Below are 24135 nucleotides of genomic sequence, written 5' to 3'. Positions count from 1 at the left end.
CACAAACTCACCCTTCTGAATCCCACAACCCCCCGCCCCCCCCCTTTTTAGGGTACCTGTTAAGAAGTATCTTAGAGATGTCTGTTTCAGCGACCATCTTATCAGAATCCTCTGAAAATAATATTCCACAAAGCTTGAGTCATAAAACACTGGCTATGGCTAATGGTTTGTAATTTTGATATATAATGTTGTAGTACTTGTATGAAGTCAAGCGTACTAGGACTAAGCTTAGTCTAGCATCATGGGTTTAGTATTTAACAATGAAGTGTCTTTAAGAGTATTGGGGGGAAAAAACCCTGTACATTTAAGAATATCATCTAAAAATTCTTTCCTACTCATAGATTCTGTGCGTTTCCATGACAGTTAAATTGCTGTCATTCACGAGAGTACAGGGAGATCTTATAAACACGCTTTCATGTTGGAATGGGTTATATTTTTCACTTACATAAAAAGATATATAAAATTCAGTGCAAGACAACTATGTATAGAGGTATTTATATGTATGTCTGGGTTCTAATAACATAAGTCACTTGGATTTTTTCACTTTCATTGCCCTAATGTCCTGAAAACATCTTAAATTATCAGATACACTAATATTGCTCCTTCATAGTTCTGTACAGTGTCTTCACAAATAATACATGTCTGTGTATACAGAGATAGCTACATTAACACACACACATGCACACACTGGATAGACGTTTCTTTTTTTGAGCAATAAGTCTTTTAACTATCTGTTGTTTCCATTTTCATGTCTCCAAAGCTTTTATGTGAATTCTTCCAGCACATTTCTCATTATTCTCTCAACCTTTCCTCTGCTGGATGGCTGGGGTTTCCAGACATATAACCTGAAATGTCCTGGGAGAATTTACATAAAAACAATAAAGCCAAGGAAATGGAAACCACAGAATATATACATAAATTTTTTTTCAGTCTTTGCTAAGAAGCTCATTGGTTAATATTTACAAAGGAATTCAATTTTCCATATTAACATCCTTTTCACTGTGAAACAAATGTGGGAGAGTGGGATGGTAAGAATCATTACTTAAGTGAATGGGGGGTGATATGTTAATCTCATTAATGATTAAAAGATTTTATTTTTCTCCATCCTAGTATATCAAGAAGAACATCCCATGAAAAAAATGTATAAAAGCCCGAATCAAGCAAAGGTTAGTGCAGAACTTTGAAGGGACTTTTCTTCCTGTTTAAGAAAAGTTTAAGGGTTGGTTTGATTGTTTGTTTATGTAAACACATAAAAAGGAATACTGGTTTCTGTTATCTACACTCATAGCATCCTCTGAAAGCAAATTATTAAAACTATGCAGCTGCTTATAGGATCAATAGTACAGCAAACCAATTTTGGTTTCTATTGAGGGCTGCTTGTTAATAATCAGTTGTGTGCTTGTCTCTAGGAAATGCCTCTGGCAGGTTTTGACAGTACTTTCCTGATGGTAAGCTTCTCATATCACAGAAACCACTACCATGACTGTCATATTGTCCTGATACTGATATTTTTTGGACAAAAGGCAGTCCAAATAAACACAGGCTTAAACTTTTTTCCTTAGCTCCAGAGTTTTTAACTTAAAGGTGTTCTTTAAGAAGTTTTTCCCAGATTTTACAGAAAATACTAGTATTTCATTAGTAAAAATGCCCAGAAACCAAAATATTTTGATCTAGTGTTACGGTTTTGCACAGCAGTTAGGATTTGTGTATTTCATATTATTTTAGTTATTTGACTTGGTTTCTGGTCCAGTGCTAACCCACACCTAAGGATTTGTATAATGGCAAAGGTTAGAGCCTTTGTGTATATCCAAAATCATCACAATCAGGTAATATTTGTATTAGAATATGCTAATTCATAGCTGAACCTGAGGTATTGCCATTAGCTTTCTCAATAAGACAGGAAGTTAGCAGTGCTAAAGCAATGAATTAAACTTGCAGAAAAGAATACCAATGAGTTTTAAAAGAAAAAGCAGCAGAGATGAGGTTTTAGCATGTAGGATTATTTGCACAAACCTAAAAGCCAGCAGAAGAAAATTGCTGTATGGTTCATACTTGTGGATGGGAAGAAGGTGATGAGAGAAGATGAATTCCTAGAATTAAGGAAAAAATCTAAGATGGGTCTGCTTTATTAAAGGTCCCATTTTTTTTTTAGTAAGAAAAAGGGAACAATCATTCAGTATTAAACCTGGAAATAACCAAATTCATATTAATTGAATTTGTTCTAATGAAAACAACAAAAACACTCTTCTCAGTTGAAACCACTGCTGCAAGCATCCTCATATTTCTTTTTATTACAATAACTTCCCTTAATTTGAGAGAAGTACATTTGTAACTGCATCAAGGAATAATTACTCTCTAATGAATGTATTGGAGTTTTATAGTCTGCATGGAGAAAATAACACTCGTCAAACAATGAAAAATTATTGTTTGTGTCTGTTTTTCTTTCTGTGAAATGCTGATGCTCATCAAGTGTTTAGAAAGAGTGCAGAGTTCTGTTAACTGGTAACTTATGACCCTTGAGGGCTGGAATTGGTTCCCTTGCTTTTTGTAGGAAGAGTTGGATCTAATAGTTCTTACAAAAGGGACAATATGGATCAAGTCTTCCAGACAAAACTTGCCTATGATTGACTGTTCAAAAACACCTAAGGCAGGCGCCTTGCCACAATAGCAAGTCAATGGGAACCAGATGCCTGAGGGTCTGAAGAGCTCTTGAAAATTTGCGTATTAACAGATACTTGTGTCCCAGTTAGGGATCCTCATTCACCTAGTGAAAGCATCTTGTCCAGCTGGCATGATTGAAGCTTTACAGGAGAAGTTTAACACCTTATAATCTAGCTGTAACTTGCCTAAATACTGCAGTCCTAGTGGATAGATGCTGTGAACTATAGTATAGAAATGCTTTATCCAAGAGAATAGCCCAAAGCATTTCCATGGGAGTAACCTGAGTAGTTTTCTAATCTCAGAATCAAATTTGCTTCTGTTTTCTTGCGTGGTCTTTGCTATCAAACAGCGAAATCACTATGTATGAGGGGTTAGAATTTTCTACTGAATAAAGTTATCAAATAAAATTACTTGGGATAAATAAAAATGTTAGTTTAGATATAATCAGTATATTTTGTTTAATATTTTTGACTTAATTTTTAGATGAACATTTTTAAGTAAAATTATTTTAAAGACTTAAAAAAAAAAATTCAAAAAGCATTCTAAGTCTGTAGTACTGTTGAGTAAGGAGGGTTACTTTTACCTCAACAAATTTTTACCTTTTTGTTTGGTAGGTTTGACTTTGTGTAAGGCACTTTCCAGCCTTCCATTGAAATATTTTGAACCTTCTCTTATTACTTTGAATGGATTATCTCTGGTTTGAACCGCTTTCCCCTGACTTGATCTATTCAAAGGACTTGGAAAAGAAGAAAAGGTCTTGTCAGTCCCTGTCCTGTTCACGGGATCCAGATACATGGCCTGGTTCAAAATCACCCTTTCTCTTGCTGGTGTGGGAAGAACTGTGAAAGAGGAAGAATTGGAAATGTAGAGACTGCCTGGTAGGATGTAGTGGTTCCTCAGACAGTTTCTCCTTTTGCTTACGTTACTTTGTGTTATTTATTTCTCTGGATATATTACTGTTTCTAATAGCATTTTATTCTTCCTAGTTTCCTAGGAAGGAACATGTAAGGTTCACGTTATACAAATTGGTTCTAGGTAATTTGTCCTGCAAATAGACACCTTCTGCCTAACTTACTACTATGGCTAATGCATCTGTGTCTCAGGTAATTTGAATTAACTAGTTTGGTGGGAATTACTGACAAAGAGATTGGTCAAAAATAATAATATTGATGTTATTTCTTTTTTAAAAAAATTATTTTTACATGTTGTTTTAATTAGTAAATTGCAAACGGTGCCTTCAGTCCTGTTCTGAGTATTCCTCCAATTTTAATATTAATGGACATAAAGAGAAATTTAATCCATCAGATCTGGTCATAGATTTCCCATTAAATTTGTCCCCAAAGTGATTCAGCATCCCAGTTCTTAACAGCTCACTGAATGTACCCAGGCAGTTGTAACTGGTCTGTATGTTGCCATGTTCAGCAAAATCCATGGAATTATTCCAAGTGCCTAGGGAGAGTTTTGCTGAACTTTGCAAAACTGTGAGTCTTTGTTAGATTTTATTTTATTTTTCAGTGTCTTTTCAAGGAGAGATATTCCAGACTCTTTTTCTAAAATTTACACATATTGGGTCCTGACGTTCTTTGTACTTGTTCCACTTTCACAGTAGTGTAAATCTCTGGGCTTCATTAGCATTTCTCCTAATTTTTATCTTTTTTTATGGCATTTAATGAAAAAGTAGCCGGTTAACTCAGTTTAATCATAGGATATGAAATGTAATTATCTGTTCTACTTAGGCTACCATATTTATTATTAGGTTCATAATCTAGTTTTTATTATTAGAGTAATAGAAATTAGTTATCTGAAGAAAGTTATGATTTTTATCTATATCCAGTAAGACTTAGTTTATGTTACAGCAGAAGATGTGGATCACCAGTTATGCCTTGGTAGATCACTGCATATTTTTGTTTACCTTACATTTTTTTCTGCAGATCAAAATTTCACATGCATAACTACTGGGATGGAGATAAAGAGGTCCTTATGATGGATTTAGACCCCAGCACTTGCATATGTAGACTGAATTATGCCAAATTACTGTCTTTTCCTATCTTGGTTTTTGTTGACAGAAGTCTGACAGTCACAGATACACAGTACAGCATTTTGTAGCAAATTCCATGTGGAATTACTAGAATCCAGTATCTCATGCTATTATATCACTCGGAGAACTGATCTGGCTATTTGGTCTTAGTAGTTTGGTCTACTTTGTTCCTAATTCGTCTCACCTACCAGGCCTACGATACTTTGCACAAGTGTTTTTTTCACATTTGTTGAATTATTTCTTGATTTGATTATTTTGTGGGCTCTTTACCTGGACTTGTGACAGATGAAGAAAAAGCAACATACTAAATTAAAAGATCACATGAAATGATTTTTAATACTGGAATTCTGACCCTGATCTTATTTGCAAGCATGGCTATAATGTTCACAAGGTAAAAACCCCTGGCTTTCTGTCTATAGCTTTCTCTCCTCATTATTGGTTTTGGGCATCTGTTTTCAAGGTTGGTCTGAAATTTGATCTTTCTCAAATTCTCTCAATGCATTTCAGCAACATGTGTCATTAATGAAGGGAGCTGGGTAACCGGTCTCACCATGGTTTGTAATTCAGCCTAGGACAGGCAGCAGGAAAGCAGAACAGTTTCAGCCAGCCCCCAATTAGGAAAACATGCCCAAGGCATAGGCTATAGCGTAAACAGAGATATGTCAGGCTCCTCCCTAGAAGAAAACCGGAGTGTACATTTGGCAATGAAGCTTTGCTTTATTCTGAACAAGAAACCTATTGAGCAAAACCGACTCCTTATTTTGACATTGGTATGGCTAACAGCAAGGATAAAGAATCATTCCCAATGAAGAGATTGGGATTGCAGGTGCTGAAGTAACATTTATGTGAAATAATGACCTTGAAAATTGAAAATGTACAGAATTACCAAAGCATATTTTTGTCTGAAAGAAACACACTAAAAATATAAACGCTAGTCTTTTGTCAGCAATTAGATATTCCCTTACCATGTTTCAGATTGTAATGCTGTGAACTGGGAAGATTCTTCTGAAAGAAACTGCCATTCCACAACATGCCCTTACATGAAGAATAATGTCACAGAGACGATTCTGGAATTGAGCAACTTCTTCACAGCAAGAAGAATGCTTGCAAAAGAGGTAATACATTAAAAAAGTAATATTTATCATTTCTGTTGAATGCTCAGTCTGTGACATCTAAATGTTACCTTGCAACCCTCATGAGATATACTTAATAATCATCCTATAGATTGGAAGTCTGAAGCATCTGGAAGATTAAGTAACTTTCCCAAGATCACACACAGAATCCTTGTTTTGTTATGACAGCAAGCGATTACCAGCGCCAAGATTATTCCCAAACCGCCTTACTTCCCTTCTTTAATAGCATATTAACAGATACGTGGTCTGCAGGATAAGGAAGAAGGAAAGACGAAGAAGGGAAATATGTGCAGTACTCTTCTATAAATTGAAGTAATAAATCAAGTCCATCTTTATATAATTCTCATTGTCCACTAACATCAGACTACTTTACAAGAGAAAGTTTTTATGAATGTACCTATTTTACAGATGGGAAAATTAAAATAAAAAGTGATTTGAGGAAACACAACAGATAAATTTGCAGGGCTGGGAAAAAGAATCAAGTCTCCCAACCCCCACGAGAGAGGAATAACTTATACTCGTTAAATGAGCTGGCATTCACCCTGTTTCATTTGGCACTGTAATGCAGAGCAGAGGGAATGGTGTTCTTTCCATTAGGAATGCTTCGATGATGCCACTTTAATAGAAGAATGAAAAGGAATGCTGGACTCAAAGCATTCCCTAAGGTATGAGATTGACTGTTTGAACTGAGCAGTTGGAGAAAAAAAAACCTGGAAAAGAATACCAATAGAAGTAGTATCTCAACAATAGCCTCTGAGGAAAATTAATTTGAAATGCTGATGTAGAAAGTGTAGGGTTGAGGATTAAATGCTGAAAAGCGGTGTCAGAAACACCAGGACAAAGGCTGGGAGGACTGTGAAGGTAGTGTGGAAAGAAAATTGAACTCACAGAAACTTAAGTGAGCACTTAATTTTCACCTGTAAGGACCAGCCTGTGCTCTTTTCCTTTACATTGCTGGCAAGACAATGAAGCTCTTGAATTTTGTTGTTACAAAGGCAGTTTTTTGACATATTACACATTTTGTGAGTGTGCATCACTTTGAATGGGGTAGATTTTTTTTATTTCAGTGACAGAGCAATGTGAGGAGAGTAGAAGTGAGCTTGAGATCCCCCCATAAAACAGCAGATTTTTTGGCTTTTTCTTATGGAAACAGGATCCTAAAATGGATTGCAGAAGTTGTTCCAGTGACTAGCTCTGTGAAATTGCTGTGTTTTCACTAGGTATTTGTCTCACATAGGCCCATACAGTGATACCTCTGTATGCCACATACTTGCTTCTGGGTTGAGCTTAGCATTTTCATTTAGGTGTATCAGATCACTAACTAGCCTACGGAAATACTTTTTTCCCCATTCAGTAAAATATTACAATAACGTCTCTGAGAGGTAGGGACTGGTATCAATGTGGATATGATGAAGTTATGAAGACTTTGAGATGAGTCCATAGGACTGTAAAAAGAGATTTAAAGCCATATCTGTAGTTATCTATAGTTCTCTCAGATTGAAATAACTGCTGATAATTTAGTTGTTTTATAACTAGTTTATACTAGAATAAAAAAAAAGCTTCACTTGGTTTAATTAGCGTTAAAGGGAGTTTCATTGTGGGTGACATTAGGGACAGAATTGGGCCCTGGTTTACCATAAATAGAAACTCAACAAAATATTTTCATAACCAAAGAGAATAAGGTAATGGGAAGGAAAATTGAAGCAAAGAATATTAATGATTTTAAGAGAAACCTAGGTATGTGTCACGAGAAGGAAGACATTGAAAGGCAAAGAGAAAAGGAGGGAAGGCAGGATTTTGACCAGCCAAGGGGAGAGCAGGTGGTCAGATGTTACTACCCTGGTAGAACATTTTCTGTTTAAAAGAACTTTTGAGTTCTTGAATAATGAATTGGTGTTCTTGTATTCTTGGTCTGGAAAATTTGTTACTCTCAAGAAACTGTGGCGTGCATCTGGACTGTTTGTAAATTGCCTCAAAAAGCAATAAACAGCGTTTATCTGTTGATTTCTGTGAAAATTAGTTTGTGTAGTTTGTCACCTACTATACAAGAAGATGATGATAAAACAAATGCAGAACACTTCTGATACAAGACAATGATGTTGCTATGGTAGTTATTGGCATTCTTGGATCCTTTTTCTCATTGCTGTTCTTGTGCTGTTGGTAGTTAAAATCTGAATGCTTCTATGTGACCTTAGACAGCACCTTATTTTAATGACCTGTCCATCCCAAGTAGAAACCAATCACAAAATCTGGGGCACTTGTAAAATATAAGGAGCGGGAACAGAGATCAAATATGCATTTTTCCCATTGCTTCATTTACATTTGGGCTAGTTCTGACAGGTATTTGAGTTAGTTTCAGTTGCTATATTATCTCCTGAGTCACTTTCCATTGCTACAGTCTTGTGAAGAAGGCAGTGGAGTATGAGTTAGATGTTTTTGAGTTCGGTGTGTGAGTATCATTGATTTCATTTCAAGAAGGAAGGAAGGTGTTACGAGGCCTATCAAATCTACCTAGGTGTTTAAATGATTTTTATCAATGTATTATCTGAGAGCCTCGTAATAATAACAATCTGCCTTGTTAATGTTTAAGGCACTGGTTTGTTTAGAGACAGATCATTGCGCTTTAATTGTCAAACAGAACATAGGCTTTGGCCTGCTAATTGTTGTGTCAACCCCAGTATTTTTCTTGGCACGTCAACTGCATGCTCTGTATCCATGAACAAACTATTATGACACTCAGCCAAAAAAATAGCTTTCTATATAAATCAGAATTGTGATCACTTCATGCCAGCGGTGCATATTCCATAATATATGTCCCAGTAATGTGCAGACTATACTCCTGTAGCTTCTGAGCAGTCTATATATGCTGGTGCACAGTACATCTGTTCAAGTATGTGTACTCCATGAGGATAGAAAAGTGTCTGTACTGGGTCAAATTTCATCCCAGTGTTTTCCCTAACACTGATGAAGATTACTCCAAAAGAGGAGAAGTAGGTAGGTTTTAGTAAATACATTGCAGAGGTAACAGTTAACTTCTGTTTAGGCTTACAATGGTGAAAACTTGTGGGTTTTTTCAGATTATAGCAGTCATTTTCACATTTAAAATTAAAACAAAAAAAAATTAATGAAAATTGTAATTATTTTAAGTCACAGTTATTTGACTAGAAAGTAAATTTCTTGCGTAGTAAGTTTACAAGATGGAAGGACAAAATACTCTATGGTGAAGGAATTGTTTGCAGTTTATTCATAGAGCTTTAAAGTGGGTATTCCACTGCATGGTTGATAAAAGTTCAATCGATTACAAAGTCATTGTGTGTGTTGAACTAAATTATGAGAGGATGGAATTAATTTGCAGCATGCCTTATTTTCATGGTAATTAAAATGGAAGATCATGCATAACTGAATTAATTTCAGGTTTTACCTCTTCATGATTTTTCTGTATATTCTTCAAATTGCCAAACACAGGACACATTTTAACTAGGATTTATAAATTATAATCCACCTGTTTTAGAAAAAATTAAGAGGTATCTGGCACCAGTCAGTGCATTATATTTCAGTGAGTTCCACAAGGATGTATTTAGTGATCACAGGCCCACAGGAGTGCTGACTACTCTGCCTTTTTGCCTGTCTTTCTTGACTTTTAAAATTTGTTTTTGCAAAGTGCTATAATATTGGGACAATGCTAGGTCATTTATGAAACATGTTCTGCACTCATTGTGTCTGCTTCGTAGAGTTCTCGTATTCTAGTAAGCTGATCTATGTCGAGATTCGGCAGTTTGTTCCCCTCTGACTCCACATCTTTTGAGTTTTAACTTCTGTGGCGTATATGGAAAGAAAGAAGAGGACAGAGTAAATGTATTTCTGCATTCTAAACTTCCTTAATTTTCAGTTAAATAGTTTAATTGTATAGTCCCTTTAGTGGCAAAAAGCAAGAAGATCACCAGGTATGACATACTCTACTCAATGTACACTTTATTCATCATTTCTGCTACTCACCTCAGTTGCGCTCTCCCATCTCTGTTCCCTTGGCTGACCAAGGTATGTCCTGTTTAATGGCTGCATGTGCTTTAAGAGTTGATACAGAACTGGAATGCCAGTCATAAATTACATTGTATCCATTGTATTATACCGGTCAGTTGTGACACTAATTACGTACTGAAGAAGGAGTATTTGGGAAATTTGGAAAGTCACTAGGAATGCGTGATCTAGAGATATGCCAAACCACATGCCTGTGTTTCTCCTCTGCCTACTGAGAATTTCAATCTCCTATCTACATTCTCTCCCTCGTGCTCCCTTTTCTTCCTCCCATTTAGTGACTGCTGCTTCAGCTCCTGTGCATTGATAACCCTTTGATCTAGGCAATTTTCTCTCCCCATTTGTACTAAGTGACCTGCAAGGTGCCACCTTAAGAAAATCCTGATAATGCTACAGAATGATATAGCATCCACAGATGACCACAGACGGTGATCATGAGACAGTTTTAGAAAAGGGCTGAGGAATTTCACAGATTAAAATGGGCCGTTGTGATCATCTTTGACCTTGTGACCCAGAATTTCAGCTCTAATTATCTATGAATCAAGATTTATAATGTTCAGCCAAGTTAGAGTAAATATTTCAGAACCTTTAGTCCGATTTTTTTTCTCCCAAAGTTTATGACATCTTTAGATAGAATTTGTTGCATCTCAGGCAACTACACACATCTTCTATCTCTTTTGAGAGTTAACATTCCCTTCCTGCTGTTAAAATTATCTAAATGAAAATGTGTAGAACCATTTTGCCCTAGTCATGGTAATAATTTTGCTGAGGCTTCCTGCATGTGCATATGACTTCCAAATAAGCTTTACCTTCCTCAGTGACTTTAAGTCCTCTCTCCCTTCCTCTCTTCTCCTTCCTATCTCTGTCTTCAAATTATCATTTATTCATATGCCCACTCATCCTCTTATCCAGAAGTAGGCTGCGTGAAAAATATTATCAGAATATGTGGACCGTGAAAGTGGGAAGTGTAGGGAGCTTAAGATTGTTTATGTAGAGGAATAATGAAGAAAATGATAGCATTTCTCAAGGAGACTTTTGTGTATTTCCTCCACAAAGGTTAGCAAGGGTGTTACTGAAATAACCTTACACAGAAAATGTATTTGTGCTATGGCTCCAAAATTACTGTGTCAGTTTGGAAAGTCAAATTCTAATGTTTAAGTGTGAAACAGAAAAGTTGTAGTCTTGCCTGAAGCGTGAATCTCAGTGCACTCGTAACTGTGGTGTCACCACTGAAACTTCCATAGCATTCATATAATGTACATTTCAGACGCATACTTGGCACTGTGTTCCCCTCAGTCTGGCTTGTGTAAGATTTGATCTAACCTTCAGTGTTTTTTTGTTTTTCTTAACTGTTGTACTGGGTGTTGCATATTGCTTGTCTACTATCAATTCTTTATGAAGTGATGGTAAGAAACGAATGACTGAAATAATAAAAGGTAGGACATGTTTCATATAGATAGTGTGTCTATGAATGCGTGCTCTTCTGCTGTCACCTGATGTTAGATTATTCTTTGGTACAAACTGACCATATCAAGGAGTGCACAACCAACTTTGGCTTCAAAATCTTACAGCTGCTTTTTCAGCCCTTCCCACTAGTACATATGAAAATGCACACACAAGATTTATTGCATGATGCCTGGAAAAGCCTCAGCTTAACTCCCTGTGTAGAATTGCTCCTAAACTTAGTAGGAATCTTGTGACTTCAAGAGTACATGTGAATCTTGAGAAGCTTTTACTGGAGATGTAACTGCTGCTTAGGGGAATGTTTTCCAACTTCTGTATAAAGTGGCAGGACTTTTAAATATAGGGGACACCTTAACAGAATTGGTCTTCTCATGTCAAGCTGGTTTTGATATTGAGGTGACAGATAAATTGGATTTAAATTGCTGCTCATTATTAAAAAAAAAATAATCTTTCTCAAGGTCAGATAAAACCTGTATAAGATAATTAAGTGCATACAGGAATCTACTCATCCGCTTACCATCTGCTCCACCTCAGTGTACTATGAGGATATCTGAGGGCTTTTTTTTCTCCTTTTGTTTTTTTTTTTTTTTTTTTTTTTTAAACCAAGAAATTGGATGAGTCATGCCCAGGGGCATGCAACTTTTGCTAACCAGAACAAAACTAGGACTTCATTTAATTCCGTACTGTTACTAACATAGTACATGGCTACAACTCATCACACTTAAATACATCAGTATGCTGATGAAATGCTCTCATTTAGGTAGCACTCATCACAGCAGTTAATAGTCCATCAGAACAGCATAATGTGAGTATAGGAACACAATAAATAACAAAATACGTGTGTATTCTGATTGGCTAGAAATTAAGATCTGCTACTCAGAGACCAGGAATTTGCTTACAGTGCAATTATTGAGAAATAGCCCAACATTAATTGTGCAAATCAAGTTTTCCCAGCAGATCAAAGTACAAAGAAATGAATGTAAATAAAAAATAAGGGTCAGCTTGATGTGCTTTTCAGCAATCAGGTTAAAACAATTCTTTCAGTATAATTATACATAATGTGCTTTGGCTAGAACAATTTAATTAAGTGGATATACACTGTGAAAGAAAAGATAAGTGTGCTGTTTGACTGGAGCACTCCTATGGAAAGCGATAACGTGATACCATTAGGAAACTCAACAAGACAATCTACAACCGTGCATTAAGAGAAGCAAAAGTCTGAACATCTGTTTCCCGCTATTGAATTCACGAAAGGGGCTTCTCTGTGCAGGGAATAAGTGAATAAACAACAGTTGGAGAAGGTTAGCTCTGCCATTTAACAAAATGTTGAAATGTCACGAAAATGAAATAAGGTGAGAATGAAATGACTGAAATAAAGGTGTGCTAAGAGTTAGCTTGGCAAACGAAGCACAGACATACAAGAACAAGCAAAACCTCTACCCATCGCTTTTAGAGAAGTGTAATATAAGAATGATTAATTTTTGAACAGCATACTTTTTTGTTCAAAATAGACTGCAAGGTGGCATGAAATCGTTTTTGAGAAATAGGCGATAAAGCGGAGTTCCCTAAGATATAAAGCTGACATTATGTTCCTTTAGCCAGAAGAAAAAAAAAATCAAAATGTGACAATTAAAAGAGGTGCTATTAAGTGTTAAAAGCTCCCAGAGACAACTAGTCACATTAAAGAAAAAGAAAGTTTTATCTTGGATGTGAAATGTTCCTTTTATTTATTTATTTTATTTCTTCATAATCAAGAGTCTTGGAAAGGGAGTAATAATAATAAAAGAGAAACGGACGCAAGCACCAACTTGCTGCCAAGGGCTGTAACACAATATCTCAGCATTTCAAGGGTAAATCAGTGTGAACTGCGTTTGCCGTCCCTCTGAAAAAAAGTAAGTATTAAACTTCCGTTCAGTCTGTGTGGACTGCTGAAATATAGGAAATAGGTTTCTGAGAGGAAAAAAAAAAAAAAAAAAAAAAAAAAAGCAGGGTTTCCCAAAGAGAGCATCGAGCGGAGCGGACAGAAGTATGAAGAGCGGCAGCGCGGCTGCTGCCGGTCTGCTCAGCTCAGCTCGGGGGCACGGCGGCGGCTGCCGGAGGCGGGGGGCGCGGCGGGCGGCCGGTGAGTGCGGCCCCGGGAGCCCTGCCTGCCTGCCTGCCTGCCTGCCTGCCCCGGCGGCGGGGGGAGCCCTGCCTGCCTGTCTGCCTGCCCCGGCGGCGGGGGGAGCCCTGCCTGCCTGCCTGTCTGCCTGCCTGCCTGCCCCGGCGGCCGGGGGAGCCCTGCCTGCCTGCCTGCCTGCCTGCCTGCCTGCCTGCCTGCCTGCCTGCCTGCCTGCCCCGGCGGCGGGGGGAGCCCTGCCTGCCCCAGCGGGACTCGCTGTCGGTCCCCCGGCGGAGCCCGCAGCCCGGGCTCCTTTAAATTGAGGGCGTTTCGTGTGTCTCGCCGGCTGCCTTCCAGTTTAAAGAGAAAGGGGCCGGGGAGCGAAGCGGGAAGGTGAGCTTTGCCCGGCAATTCGTCGCTGCGGCGTAGGTGCTTTTGTTTCCTTCCCCCCGTGTCTCGGGGTGGCCGTGGGGGGGTCGCCGGAGGAGGCGGCAGGGCTCGGCGGGTACCGCGGGGCGGGGGCAGCTGCCTGCGGGCTGGGCAGCGGGGGGCTGCTTTCTGCTTGTGGGGTTTTGTGTTTTGTTTCTTTTCTCCCGCGCTCTGCCTGCCTGGGGTTTGAAAGCATCACGGAGGCGGAATGAGAGCGTGCGTGGGTGTGAGGTGGAGATCCACGAGCGGTTCGCTCGTAGCTCGCCGCGGCCAGCCCGGGGGTTCCTGGCGGGCCGCCCTGGGCATCCCGCGGAGGGCCGGGGGCCGCAGCGGGTTTTCTTGGTCCTGCCCCCGAGGGGCAGACCTGGGAGTAGCGCTTCCAGCACTCATGGCAAAGCCATTAGCTCAGTTCTACTGCGGAGGGGCCCCGAGGAGGACAAACGCATCCCGGCGCAGCGCAGGAGCCGGGTTCTGCGGCGGGTGAGAGCGGGGCGGGGGGGGGGGGCGGCTGCTGGGCGCTCGGAGCGGTGTGGGCAAAACGCGGCGGCGGGGGGGGGGGGCGGGAGGTATTCCCCTTGCGAGGCGGCTTGCGTGTTTCCAGCCTGGCTTTCGAGCAGCTCCTACTCGTTGTGCTTTCCCACCACCCCCTGCCCCAGCCTCTGGCCGATCTTTCGGGCCGCTCTGCATAGCGCCGGGGACCTGGTGGTGCAAGGAGAGGGAGAAGAGGAGGAGGACGGGTTTTGTGCGTTTGCAGCCTTCGTGGGAAATGCGAGCGCCTGTCTCGGAGGCTGCGGCAAGTGCTGGGTGGGAGGCGGCCAAGCCCTGCTGCGGTGCGGGTGGCTGCTCCGGAGCGCTCCGGGCCTGCCCCCTCCGCTGCCCCAAAGGGGAGACCCCTCTCATGCCAAAAGCCGTCTTTCCAAGTTCTTGCTTGCTTCTTCAGGCTCTGGTCTAGATTGAATTCTCAGGAGGGCTGAGTTTGACTTTAAGAGGGCTCTGTTTCTTCACTAGTGCTTTACGTGTAAGAAATGAAGATTGCTGTCTTCCTTATCTAGGACTGCTGTCAGCGTCCTGCTGCGGTGGTGTGTGTCAGCTGAGCCCGCTGGCTTTGCGTGCTCCTGGGGGAGAAGGGCTCTGGGGGCACCAGGAAGGATACATTGCAGGCTCCTCCGCGCAATTCCAGCACACTTCTGATGTTACTTTGAAATAAAAAATGAACACAAAAAATATTTTTCAGTTTCCATTTACATTAAATTACGAATGGTTTCTTCACTGTGGAGTAGATGCTGTGCCAAGTGTAATGGTTTTGTGATGTGGATTGTGATTCAATAGGAAATTAGCTGACATTTCTAAATTCATATCGTGCGGTACCATAGGCCATCTGATCAGCATTATACTGTGGTACCCTAGTTGGAACCACAACCAAGCCTAGATGGAGGCGGTGAGGTGAGGAAGAGTCGCTACTGTCCTCAAGTTTCTAGCTCTTACTGACTTTAGGCTACTAACTCATTTGGTCACTTTATTTTACCCACAGTCTTATTTAAATTGGCACGCTTCCTATCCAAAGTACCTCTTTGACTCTACTTCACACCTCTCAGTTAAACTCCACATTAATTTCAGGACAGGATTTGGAAATGGAACTTCCTAATTAAAAGTAAAGCTGATGATTGAGAGTCAGCTTGTAATACTGTCTGCACAGTGTGCTCGCAGCAAGAAACACACTTGTACTCCTTGAAAGACACGATACGTCAGTTTAAACATGTATTTCCTTTTCTGGTTGGTGGAGGTTGAAACTTCTTTTGTACTGATTTTTAATGGCTATTTTGCTTAGACAAGCAGAAAAACATGCAGTAAGAGCCAGGCAAAGAGAAGTCAACTTGAAAGTTTTTGGACTGTGTTAGGAATCAGGTTTAGTTTCCAGAAGTTAAAATTTTATGAGCAAGTAGATATTGAACATTCCTAAAGTTTTGTTTTGGTCTATGTGAGAAGGACTTTTTGCTTTCCTTTTGATAGAGGAGACATTATCAAGGCAACAAAATTGTTTCTACTAGGCATAGTCCTGAAAATGTCTAGGCTTCCAATGATTAGCTCAGATTTTTAAGTGCCTTTAACTTCATTTTGGTCTGGCCTCAGACCAAGGGCCTTACAGGTCTAAAGCATCGGTAGGCTGTCGTGCCAGGTTCTCTATCCTCCGCTCACAGAAATGCACACATTTGTAACAAGTATATTCATAACGTGGAGGACAAAGGCTTCTTGTGATTAAAGTTTACTTTATCAGTGTAGATCACATTTTGATGTAAGCCCTTAAAAATTCTAATTGATTAATGAGTTTCAGATGGTGGTTCCCCTCCAGTGCCCCTCCCCCTGCTCCTAACATGTACAGTATGCTCCAAGTTAATCTGGGAAAGCTCCAGAAACCTTCGGCTAAATTGGTTGTGGTATAGCTTATAAGGATAATAAAGTAACTAGAAAAATTGAATTTCCTTACAAAAATATGCTTGCTGCATTTGTGAACTTATGTTTTATCTGCTTGTTTATGGTGGTGAGAAAACTAAGACTACAGATATATGTGTTGAGGGTGATGGAGACAAGAATGACCTGTTGCTTCTTGCAGAAGGGAAAGCTCTGCAATAGCTCTTGAAGAGGAGCTATGTGGCGTAGGAGCAGAATCACTTTAAAAGTGATTGTGTTTGGGTTTACATACATAAAAGGGCAAAGTGAGAGTGATTACTGTTCTGTAGTAAACTGGAAATTGCACGTGGTAAGTATTGACTGAGTAACATCTATCAGTGAGTGGCAGGTGTCTCGCTTTTTTTTTTTTTTTTTTTTTCCTCCTGCTTCTTTTAGTCCATTTTAAAGATTTCAAGTAGGGGAGCTTTCACGGTTTCACTTGGGGAAATTATTCCACTGTCTAGCAGATCTCACCGTAGGGAACAGTTTCCTGACAGTAAAAATATCAATTACAGAAGTTGTTAGTTACCTCTGTGGCTCTCAAAGGAAGACATTCATATATCTTTTTTTTCCCCCTTTCTGCATGTGTGTATACACATATGTAAGTATATGAGTGAGGGGGTGGAAAAACAAGAGCAACCTTTAGTTTGTGGGCTAATCATACACTCTCCAAATCTGAAAAATCTGCGGAGGCAGGAAAACTGAAATCAGTTTTAAAATGTGAATGTATTTCTGCTTGGACATGCTATGTTTGTAAAACTGGTGCTTGCTTAAGTGAAAGTGGCGATTGCAGGTGTGGGTCCCAAATTGTGGGCAGCCTCAATTCTGCTCGCACAAACGTGCATTTTGTTGCGCCAACTGAATCTGTTTATGAATATTGAATCTTTTATTTAAGCCTCTTCTGCGCCCAGCTTGCAGTTACAGTAAGTGATTGCTTCACGCAGTCCACTTAAACTCCAGTAAAGTTTCAAAAGTTCTGTTCTTTTCCATCTGCTTGAGGTGATTAGAACTAGCAGGGAGATCCAGCAGAGACCCTTGCCAGATACTCATGAGCTCTGTTCTGGCTTTTGATCCTCTGTCTCCTCTCTTTCCAGGATGGCTGCTTTCCAATAGCATTACCTTCTCTCTAAGACAGCAGGAGATTGTCTGCAGTTATAGCTGATACCCCTCTGTCAAAGCCAATGTGCAGTCTAGTGCTCAAGTTCCAGTTCCTTCCTTGCTGCTCTTGTCTAAGTTGCTGTCTGCTCTCTACTACTGACAGTAAAGCTATTGCGCAGTTGCGTGCATGTTGTTTTGTCTCTTCTACAACTGATAGCTAATGTGCTTCCTCAATAATATTACAAGAGACCTCATTTCACAAGCCTAAAGCCTGCAGATTTAATTCCACGAAGATCTTAGGAAACAAGAGTCTTTTGAACCCAGGTTCCAAGGCAGAGTTATGCCATCTTCTGTTCCAGTTGTTGCAGCTTTGTAGAGCAACTAGGCCACTGAATTGGCATACGTGCAAATCTCCAGTCCGGGATGACTCTGGTTTGACGGCCAAGTGAGCAGAGCCCATTAGCTTGCTTGCTAGGCGGTAGTACCTGGGTGGGCCAAAACAGATCTCTGTTGCCCAGTGTCACAGTCAAACTGGTACGGTGCAAAGGGGACATCATGTAGGACCTTTGCATCAGCGGTGATTTGACTGATCTCTAAACACAGCTCTGTATTTCCTTTATCTTTTGGATTGTGGGGTTTTGTTTTGTGTTTTTTTTTCCCCTCCTACCTCCATAGACGCTTTTAACAACTTTTTATTCTTTTCTAATCAGATACAAATACAATGAAAAATGCTTGTTTTGCTGGATACTTAATTTCTATGCTAATTCTTAAACCAAGTCAGGAAGAGCAAGTGACTCAGGGAGACTTCTTCATCCCTGACCTGGAAGGATGGCATCTAGGAGCAAGTTAAAAGGAGCGGTTCAAGCCTCCTTTTGTTTGAGAACTAATGCACATGTTGCAATTAGGAATAAGGCTGAAGCGACAATGAAACTCGTGCGTAATACAGAGAGCTCTGAACAGCCAGCAGCTACTCGGTATAAGCCATTATGTATATATGCTGGAACTGGATGGGGAATTCGGAGTAAAAACTTACTGGCTTATATGATTAATTCACAGGTGGAGCACGTGTATTTTCTGTGTATGTATATCTATGCATACATGCATGCTTTTATATATACATTTTTCCATTATAAAATATTTTTTTCCTCATTATACTTGATTTTGGTTGAAGAGTACTGTTATCGCAATTTTACAGGTAAGGAAGGTGGTTGGAATAGGAAATGGAATTGAATCCAGGGATCTGCAACTGAGAGTGTCTAATTGAGCAGCCAGTTTTACTTTCTGGCTTGAACAATTTTTCCCTCCTGTGTGTTTGGAGTACAGAGTATATCATTCTTGAATCCTTTTGTTCTACCAGCTAACCCCAACAAAAGCCAGTGGAATTACAGAAGATTACTTGTGTGATTCTCATTGCTTTCACCTGATGATCACTGACAACAATCAGCAGATAGTGTAAGTTACGCTGCTGGCAAAATAAAAGCAGTGAGCTACAATACACAGAAAACTAAATGTACTACTGTAAAGCAAAATAAAAACTTCACTGTTTGGTAGAAGCAAGGAGAGAGAAATACAACCTTTCAGTGTGTTGAATCTGTTACATGTCACTGGGCGTACTGTAAACTATCCCACACTGAATTCTTCAGCTAGACAATTAAGTCTGAGAATTTGAGATGAGGTCCTCTTATTGCGAGAGGTGGAAGAAAAGGCTGTGCCGCATAAATATGACCTGTAACAAAACAGAACGAAAAGTAGTTAAAGACCTTTCCTTGCATTCAGAATAGCAGGAGGAAGAAGTTGCTTTTTGAGGAACAAAGCATTTAGAGGTAAGTTTTGAAATGCTTGTGCGTATCTCATGTCAGCTTCAACAGTTTATAGAGAAGTGTAACATTCTATGAAATATTTGACATGTTTGTGTTGGCGAGGTTTAAAGAGCTGCATATGTGATGATTTGATGTTGCTGTTAGAAAGTAGCGAGATTAGGAAAACCAGTATTTTCTGGTTACTTTGTTCGTACCTTATGCCTGCCAAAAGGAAAGGATGAAATAGTTGTTGGAGCCAGAGAGGCTCCCTCAGCTGCGGTGCTGTATCCTTCAGTGCTACTGTCTACTTCTGCGGCAAGTTAGTCCTTTTCTCTGACCAGATTCCTCATTGCTAAATTGACAATAAACTTTTCTCCAGCTCACCAGATAATAAATATGTTATGACATTTTAAGGAGGTGCCTTAATGGTATCTGAGCAAAAAAATCAAGAGCCTGGCCTTGACTACAGGTGGAATCTTCAAAGGGATCTTGAAGGAGCTCAGGACCCAAGTGCGGTGGCCTTCGCCTAACTAACTTAGTTTAGCTGCTTCACAGATCCCAGCTAGCATGTGAAGAAGTTTTAATAGTTAATGTGTGGGCTATTACAATTGATGAAGTAGATGAACAATTTCATGCAGCTTAGGTGCTTCAGCACCAAACTATCATGGAGGCTTAGGCTAAACTGGGAAGTTCAGTAGTGGTCAGTGTTTGCATAAAGAATAAATAAGAGTTTGATAGCTTTTGATGCTTGCAGTTTGATTGCTGACCCACAATAAGAATTTGTGATGGGAGCTACAGGTAATAAGTTGCCCTCTGCTCCTTGAAGGCTGATTTTTTTTTTATTATTATTATTTTTAAAAAAAACTAAGGTAGGAATTCTGTTGCTTTGATTCTAACATGAAAGTATTTTCCTGAAGCGTAGGGCAGGTTTTCAGAGAAGTAGGGGGAAAGGGGAAAATCAATTCCTTTGAGAAATGAAATTAAAGAAAACTTAACCAGAGGTAAGGTTGGATTGTATGTGTGATTCCTCTGTGACTCTTCAGGGTTCTCAATGGAGACTCTTCATCAGAAATAACTTTCTCATTCCTCAGTCCTCACTTTGCATGCCCGCTTCACAGATTAACTCGTACGTTGTTGTCAATTCAGGGCTACTATTTCAAGCAGACCTAGACCCAGAATAGAGATGCCTGTGTCATTTTCAGCTTCTAGAGGTTTTGTCACCTATCTGCCTTTCTTCATCTTTCCTAGTTTCCTGTTCTGAGAACCCGTGTCGGATTAAAACTACCTTAAAGTCAGAATACCCTTCTTGTCTCTGGATCTTCTCTCTACTTACCACCAGCGTTACTACCAAACTGAAGCACCCATGCATCCTTTGAAATCAGAACTCTTTGTTCTCCCACTTTTCTCCCTTCAGTGAGTCTCAAAAGTTCCTTGAGACCTTTACACAGCCTGGTTGCTGAGTTCTATGAAGCAAGAGGTAGGTCAGTATGAAATATATTTATAAAGACAGCCCTGTACTTTAGAGCCAAACTGAAGTAACATCTCAAATACCTGAATTCTTTGCTCTGCATCTCCACAGAGATCAGCTTGAAGCATAAACAGACTCCAGTGCTTGTTCCACAGACTGATGGGGAAACCCAAAATGCTTCCATGTGGCTGCTCCAGAAACCTTCCTTTTTTTTTTTTTTTTTTTTTTTTCCCCTTCCCTCTAGTCTTAAAGAAATGCAGCTTTCAGACCTTAGAATTACTTCAGCCCCACCAGTGGCAGCAGCCTGTATCATATCGGGCTGGCTGTCAGGCATATTCTAATGTTGTTGGTTATTAATTTTCTTCAGGTTTCATAGGGCACTTCATATACGTGGTCTTGGAAGTGATAATTTAGGTACACCTTTCCTGAGGGGAAAGGAAAGGATGTTGTCTATGTAGTTTTCCCATTAACACAACCCAGCTCAGTGTGTGCACTGTGTGTTACGCTCCTGGCAGGGCAGACCCTGCTTAGAGTCCCAGGGTAAATATTGCTGTATGCATCCTTGAAATATAAAATTACAGAATAATTTAGGTTGGAAGGAGCCTCCAGAGGTCATGCAGTTAAACCCCCTCCTCAAAGCATGTATGAACTGTGAAGCGGTGCAGTGTCTAACTGGTTCCTTTAGTACAACGATGCTTCTTTTTTCAGGTATATTTTTCCAATCTATGTCAATGAAAGCAAGTTGCAGGATTTTGTTTCCTAAATATTTAGATACATAGGTGTTAAAAAATTATGCAAAAAAAAAAAAAAGTTACTTTGCTTTATTTGTGTATTGTACATGAAGTGAACATTCAAGATAGAGAAATTTTTATTACTTTTTACTGATATAATTTCAGAGGTGATTCAAGAGAATAAACCAGTTTCAGTTCTGGTTCTCACCATTTCAATATAGCTTATAGACTCCAGAAATAAGTAAAAAAAAAAAAAAAAAAAAAAAAAAAGAAAATTTTAGGTCTTTTTTTCTGGAAAGAAAGTATACGACAGGTATTTATACTTGATTTTCCCCATATAATCTTTGAAGACAAGGTGGTGTCAGTTATTGATCTTGCCTCTGTTTCCATCTGTCCAAAATGAAACAGTGATTTGAAGCACCAAATTGCGTGGTTCTGAGTGACTTAGAGCGACTTTAAATACACTGTCACAGTAACTCTTTAGCTGTTAGATTCCTTCGGACTAGATCATGCTATTTTGAGTGACGTTCCACATTGATTTTTGCAGAGCTAACAGCCTAATTCTTCTCTCCAACCCCTCGCGCCCTGTCCCAAATGAACAGGTATGACTTGGATTTCATCAGCCAGGAAACCATAAATCCAAGCTTTAATGACACAAGTTAGTTTATTTTAAACTCCTCTTCTTCCAAAGGATCTTTGATACATAAGTGGGTTTTTTTTTGTTGTTAGAAAAATGTAAAATCTACTGATAATTCAGAAATGTCTATTTATGCAAGGGAATAAAGCCCTTTTTTTAATGTCTGTTTTCCTCCCTCCCCAACTGAAAAAATTCTCTAAGTTCAGTAAGAACAATATTTGTAGTGAAAGCTGAGCCTATCTCAAGGCCAAGTTGAACTTTGGGATTTGGGGCAAGGTACTCTCAACAAGAGCTTAAGCTTATGGTTTTGTCAACAAGGAGTTTAATTACCCAGGGTATGGTTAAAAATGTTGGAGTATTTTAATGTAAGTATTAAAATATCCCAAATAGCATTTCATATATTTGGATATGTCAGTTACAGCACAATTTTATGGAAAGGCAATTGCTCTTTACATTCAGTAAACATTTTCCATTTTTTGGAAAAGGAATTGAATTTAGTCTTCTTGTTATTCCAGGCCACAATGGAATAGTGTAACAAATTGTTCTTTTTGCTGGTTGTTTTTAAAGTCGCTATTACCTCTCACCTGACTTGAAAGGACAGAAACAAACAGTGTTTGCAGTATATCATAAGCTGAACCTAACTGACACCTGTAACCACAGTTGGTGTGGATCGCCTGGTTGACAATAGGAAAGAGCTATACCTTATGTTCCTCCTGCCCCCACTTAGTGTCTGTCTAGTGCCACCCACGTAAGACGTTGTGGCTGCTAGTTGGCGTGTCTGGGCTTTCAGCAGGCTACAGCCTACCAGGCAAGAAAGTATCTCAGTTCGTTGCTACAAGCGTTAAGGTCCAGGTCTGACTTTCCGAAAAGAAAGAGAGAAAAATAATCTCCTTTCCTTAGCACGCTTCTGCCACAAATGGGGGAATTAGTCCTTCAGGAGCAGAGATATAGGTCCTGTGGGTCTAACCTCTCCAACTGCTGCAAGAGTCAGAACACTTAACTAACATGTAACACATGACGTATTGTCTTACCTGGAACTACACCGTCAGTAAGTTGTCACTGAAGCAGAGGAGTATTTGTATAAAAGGTGGAAGTGGGAGTTGTGGGTGACCGGCACTAGCTCTTGTGCTGCTTTCTGAAGAAATAATGCTATTCAATAAATATATTTGGTGTGGGTTTTTGCTTTAATTATTCTGAAGCTGTAGAATAGACCGATTCCATTTGGTAACTGCATTTGTTAATCGCTAGTAAGTTTGCTCTAGTAGTGTAACCCAGTTGTTCCCCTGTTTTTCTTGGGCCTGATCCAAAAATCTCTGAAGCTTTCCATTTATTTTGAATGGATATTGAATCAGGCACCATAGTGAGTTGTTAGCTTTGTGTAAAATGTTTATTTTGATTTGATTTTAATCGTTCCTTGCAGAATATTTGGTTTTGTGTTGGCAACATGTGTAGCTTGGTGAGTACAAATGAAGTTGATATTTATCTGTACTGTTTAATCACTTGCAATGTGATCCATTAACAAAACAAAACTTCAGTCATTGATGTTGTATTCATATGTTACGTTCACATCTGTTTGTCTGACATCTGATTTCTTAGAATCATAGTTACTGTTGTTATCTTCTACAATTCTAAAATGAGAACTTGCAAAACTTGATTTGGTGTAATGAAGTCCTTTTTTTTTTTTTTTTTTTTTTTTTTTTTAAATATGTGTGTACTAAAACAGGTACAACGAGTGGATAAGCAATGTGCACTGCTCTGAGCCCGAAGGCACGTGGGCCTGGCCTCTCTGATATGCATCAATACAGTCAGTGGCTTGCAAGTAGACACGAGGCCAACTTGTTGCCGATGAAAGAGGATTTGGCCCTGTGGCTCACAAACCTACTGGGTAAGATACGATAAGGTAGAATGCAGATACCAGGCAGTAAGAGAATTCTGTACACTGTTAGCTGGGAATTCAGTTCTTCAGACTTCTTTGGGTTTTAAAGATAAAGGTAGTTATGATTAGGTAGCTACCTCCACACAGCACAACTGTTAGCAAGGTCAGAAAAGCTGTATTAGTAGTAGCTTGCCTCCACATTGTTTCTGTGAGTGGC

General features: G+C 39.5%; 1 protein-coding gene across 4 annotated transcripts in view; it reads left to right on the top strand.

Annotated features, from left to right (window-relative positions):
* Positions 1 to 13314: 13314 nt before the first annotated feature.
* Positions 13315 to 24135, top strand: part of GAS2 (growth arrest specific 2) — a 96739-nt gene continuing 85918 nt past the window's right edge. The window contains exons 1-2 of one of the 4 annotated variants that reach the window (XM_075755339.1): positions 13315 to 13453; positions 23766 to 23927. In XM_075755339.1, the coding sequence (XP_075611454.1) occupies positions 23786 to 23927 (142 nt within the window). In that variant the 5' untranslated portion in view covers positions 13315 to 13453; positions 23766 to 23785. Of the gene's footprint in view, positions 13454 to 13691; positions 13826 to 14094; positions 14342 to 22562; positions 23499 to 23765; positions 23928 to 24135 lie in introns of those variants that run through there. The other 3 variants (XM_075755337.1, XM_075755338.1, XM_075755340.1) reach the window with 3 other exon arrangements.

This window comes from Balearica regulorum, chromosome 5 (genome assembly GCF_011004875.1).
Source record: "Balearica regulorum gibbericeps isolate bBalReg1 chromosome 5, bBalReg1.pri, whole genome shotgun sequence".
NCBI classification, from domain to species: domain Eukaryota; kingdom Metazoa; phylum Chordata; class Aves; order Gruiformes; family Gruidae; genus Balearica; species Balearica regulorum.
The sequence above is the reverse complement of the archived record's forward strand: the minus strand, read 5'-3'. Positions and strand labels throughout refer to the sequence as shown.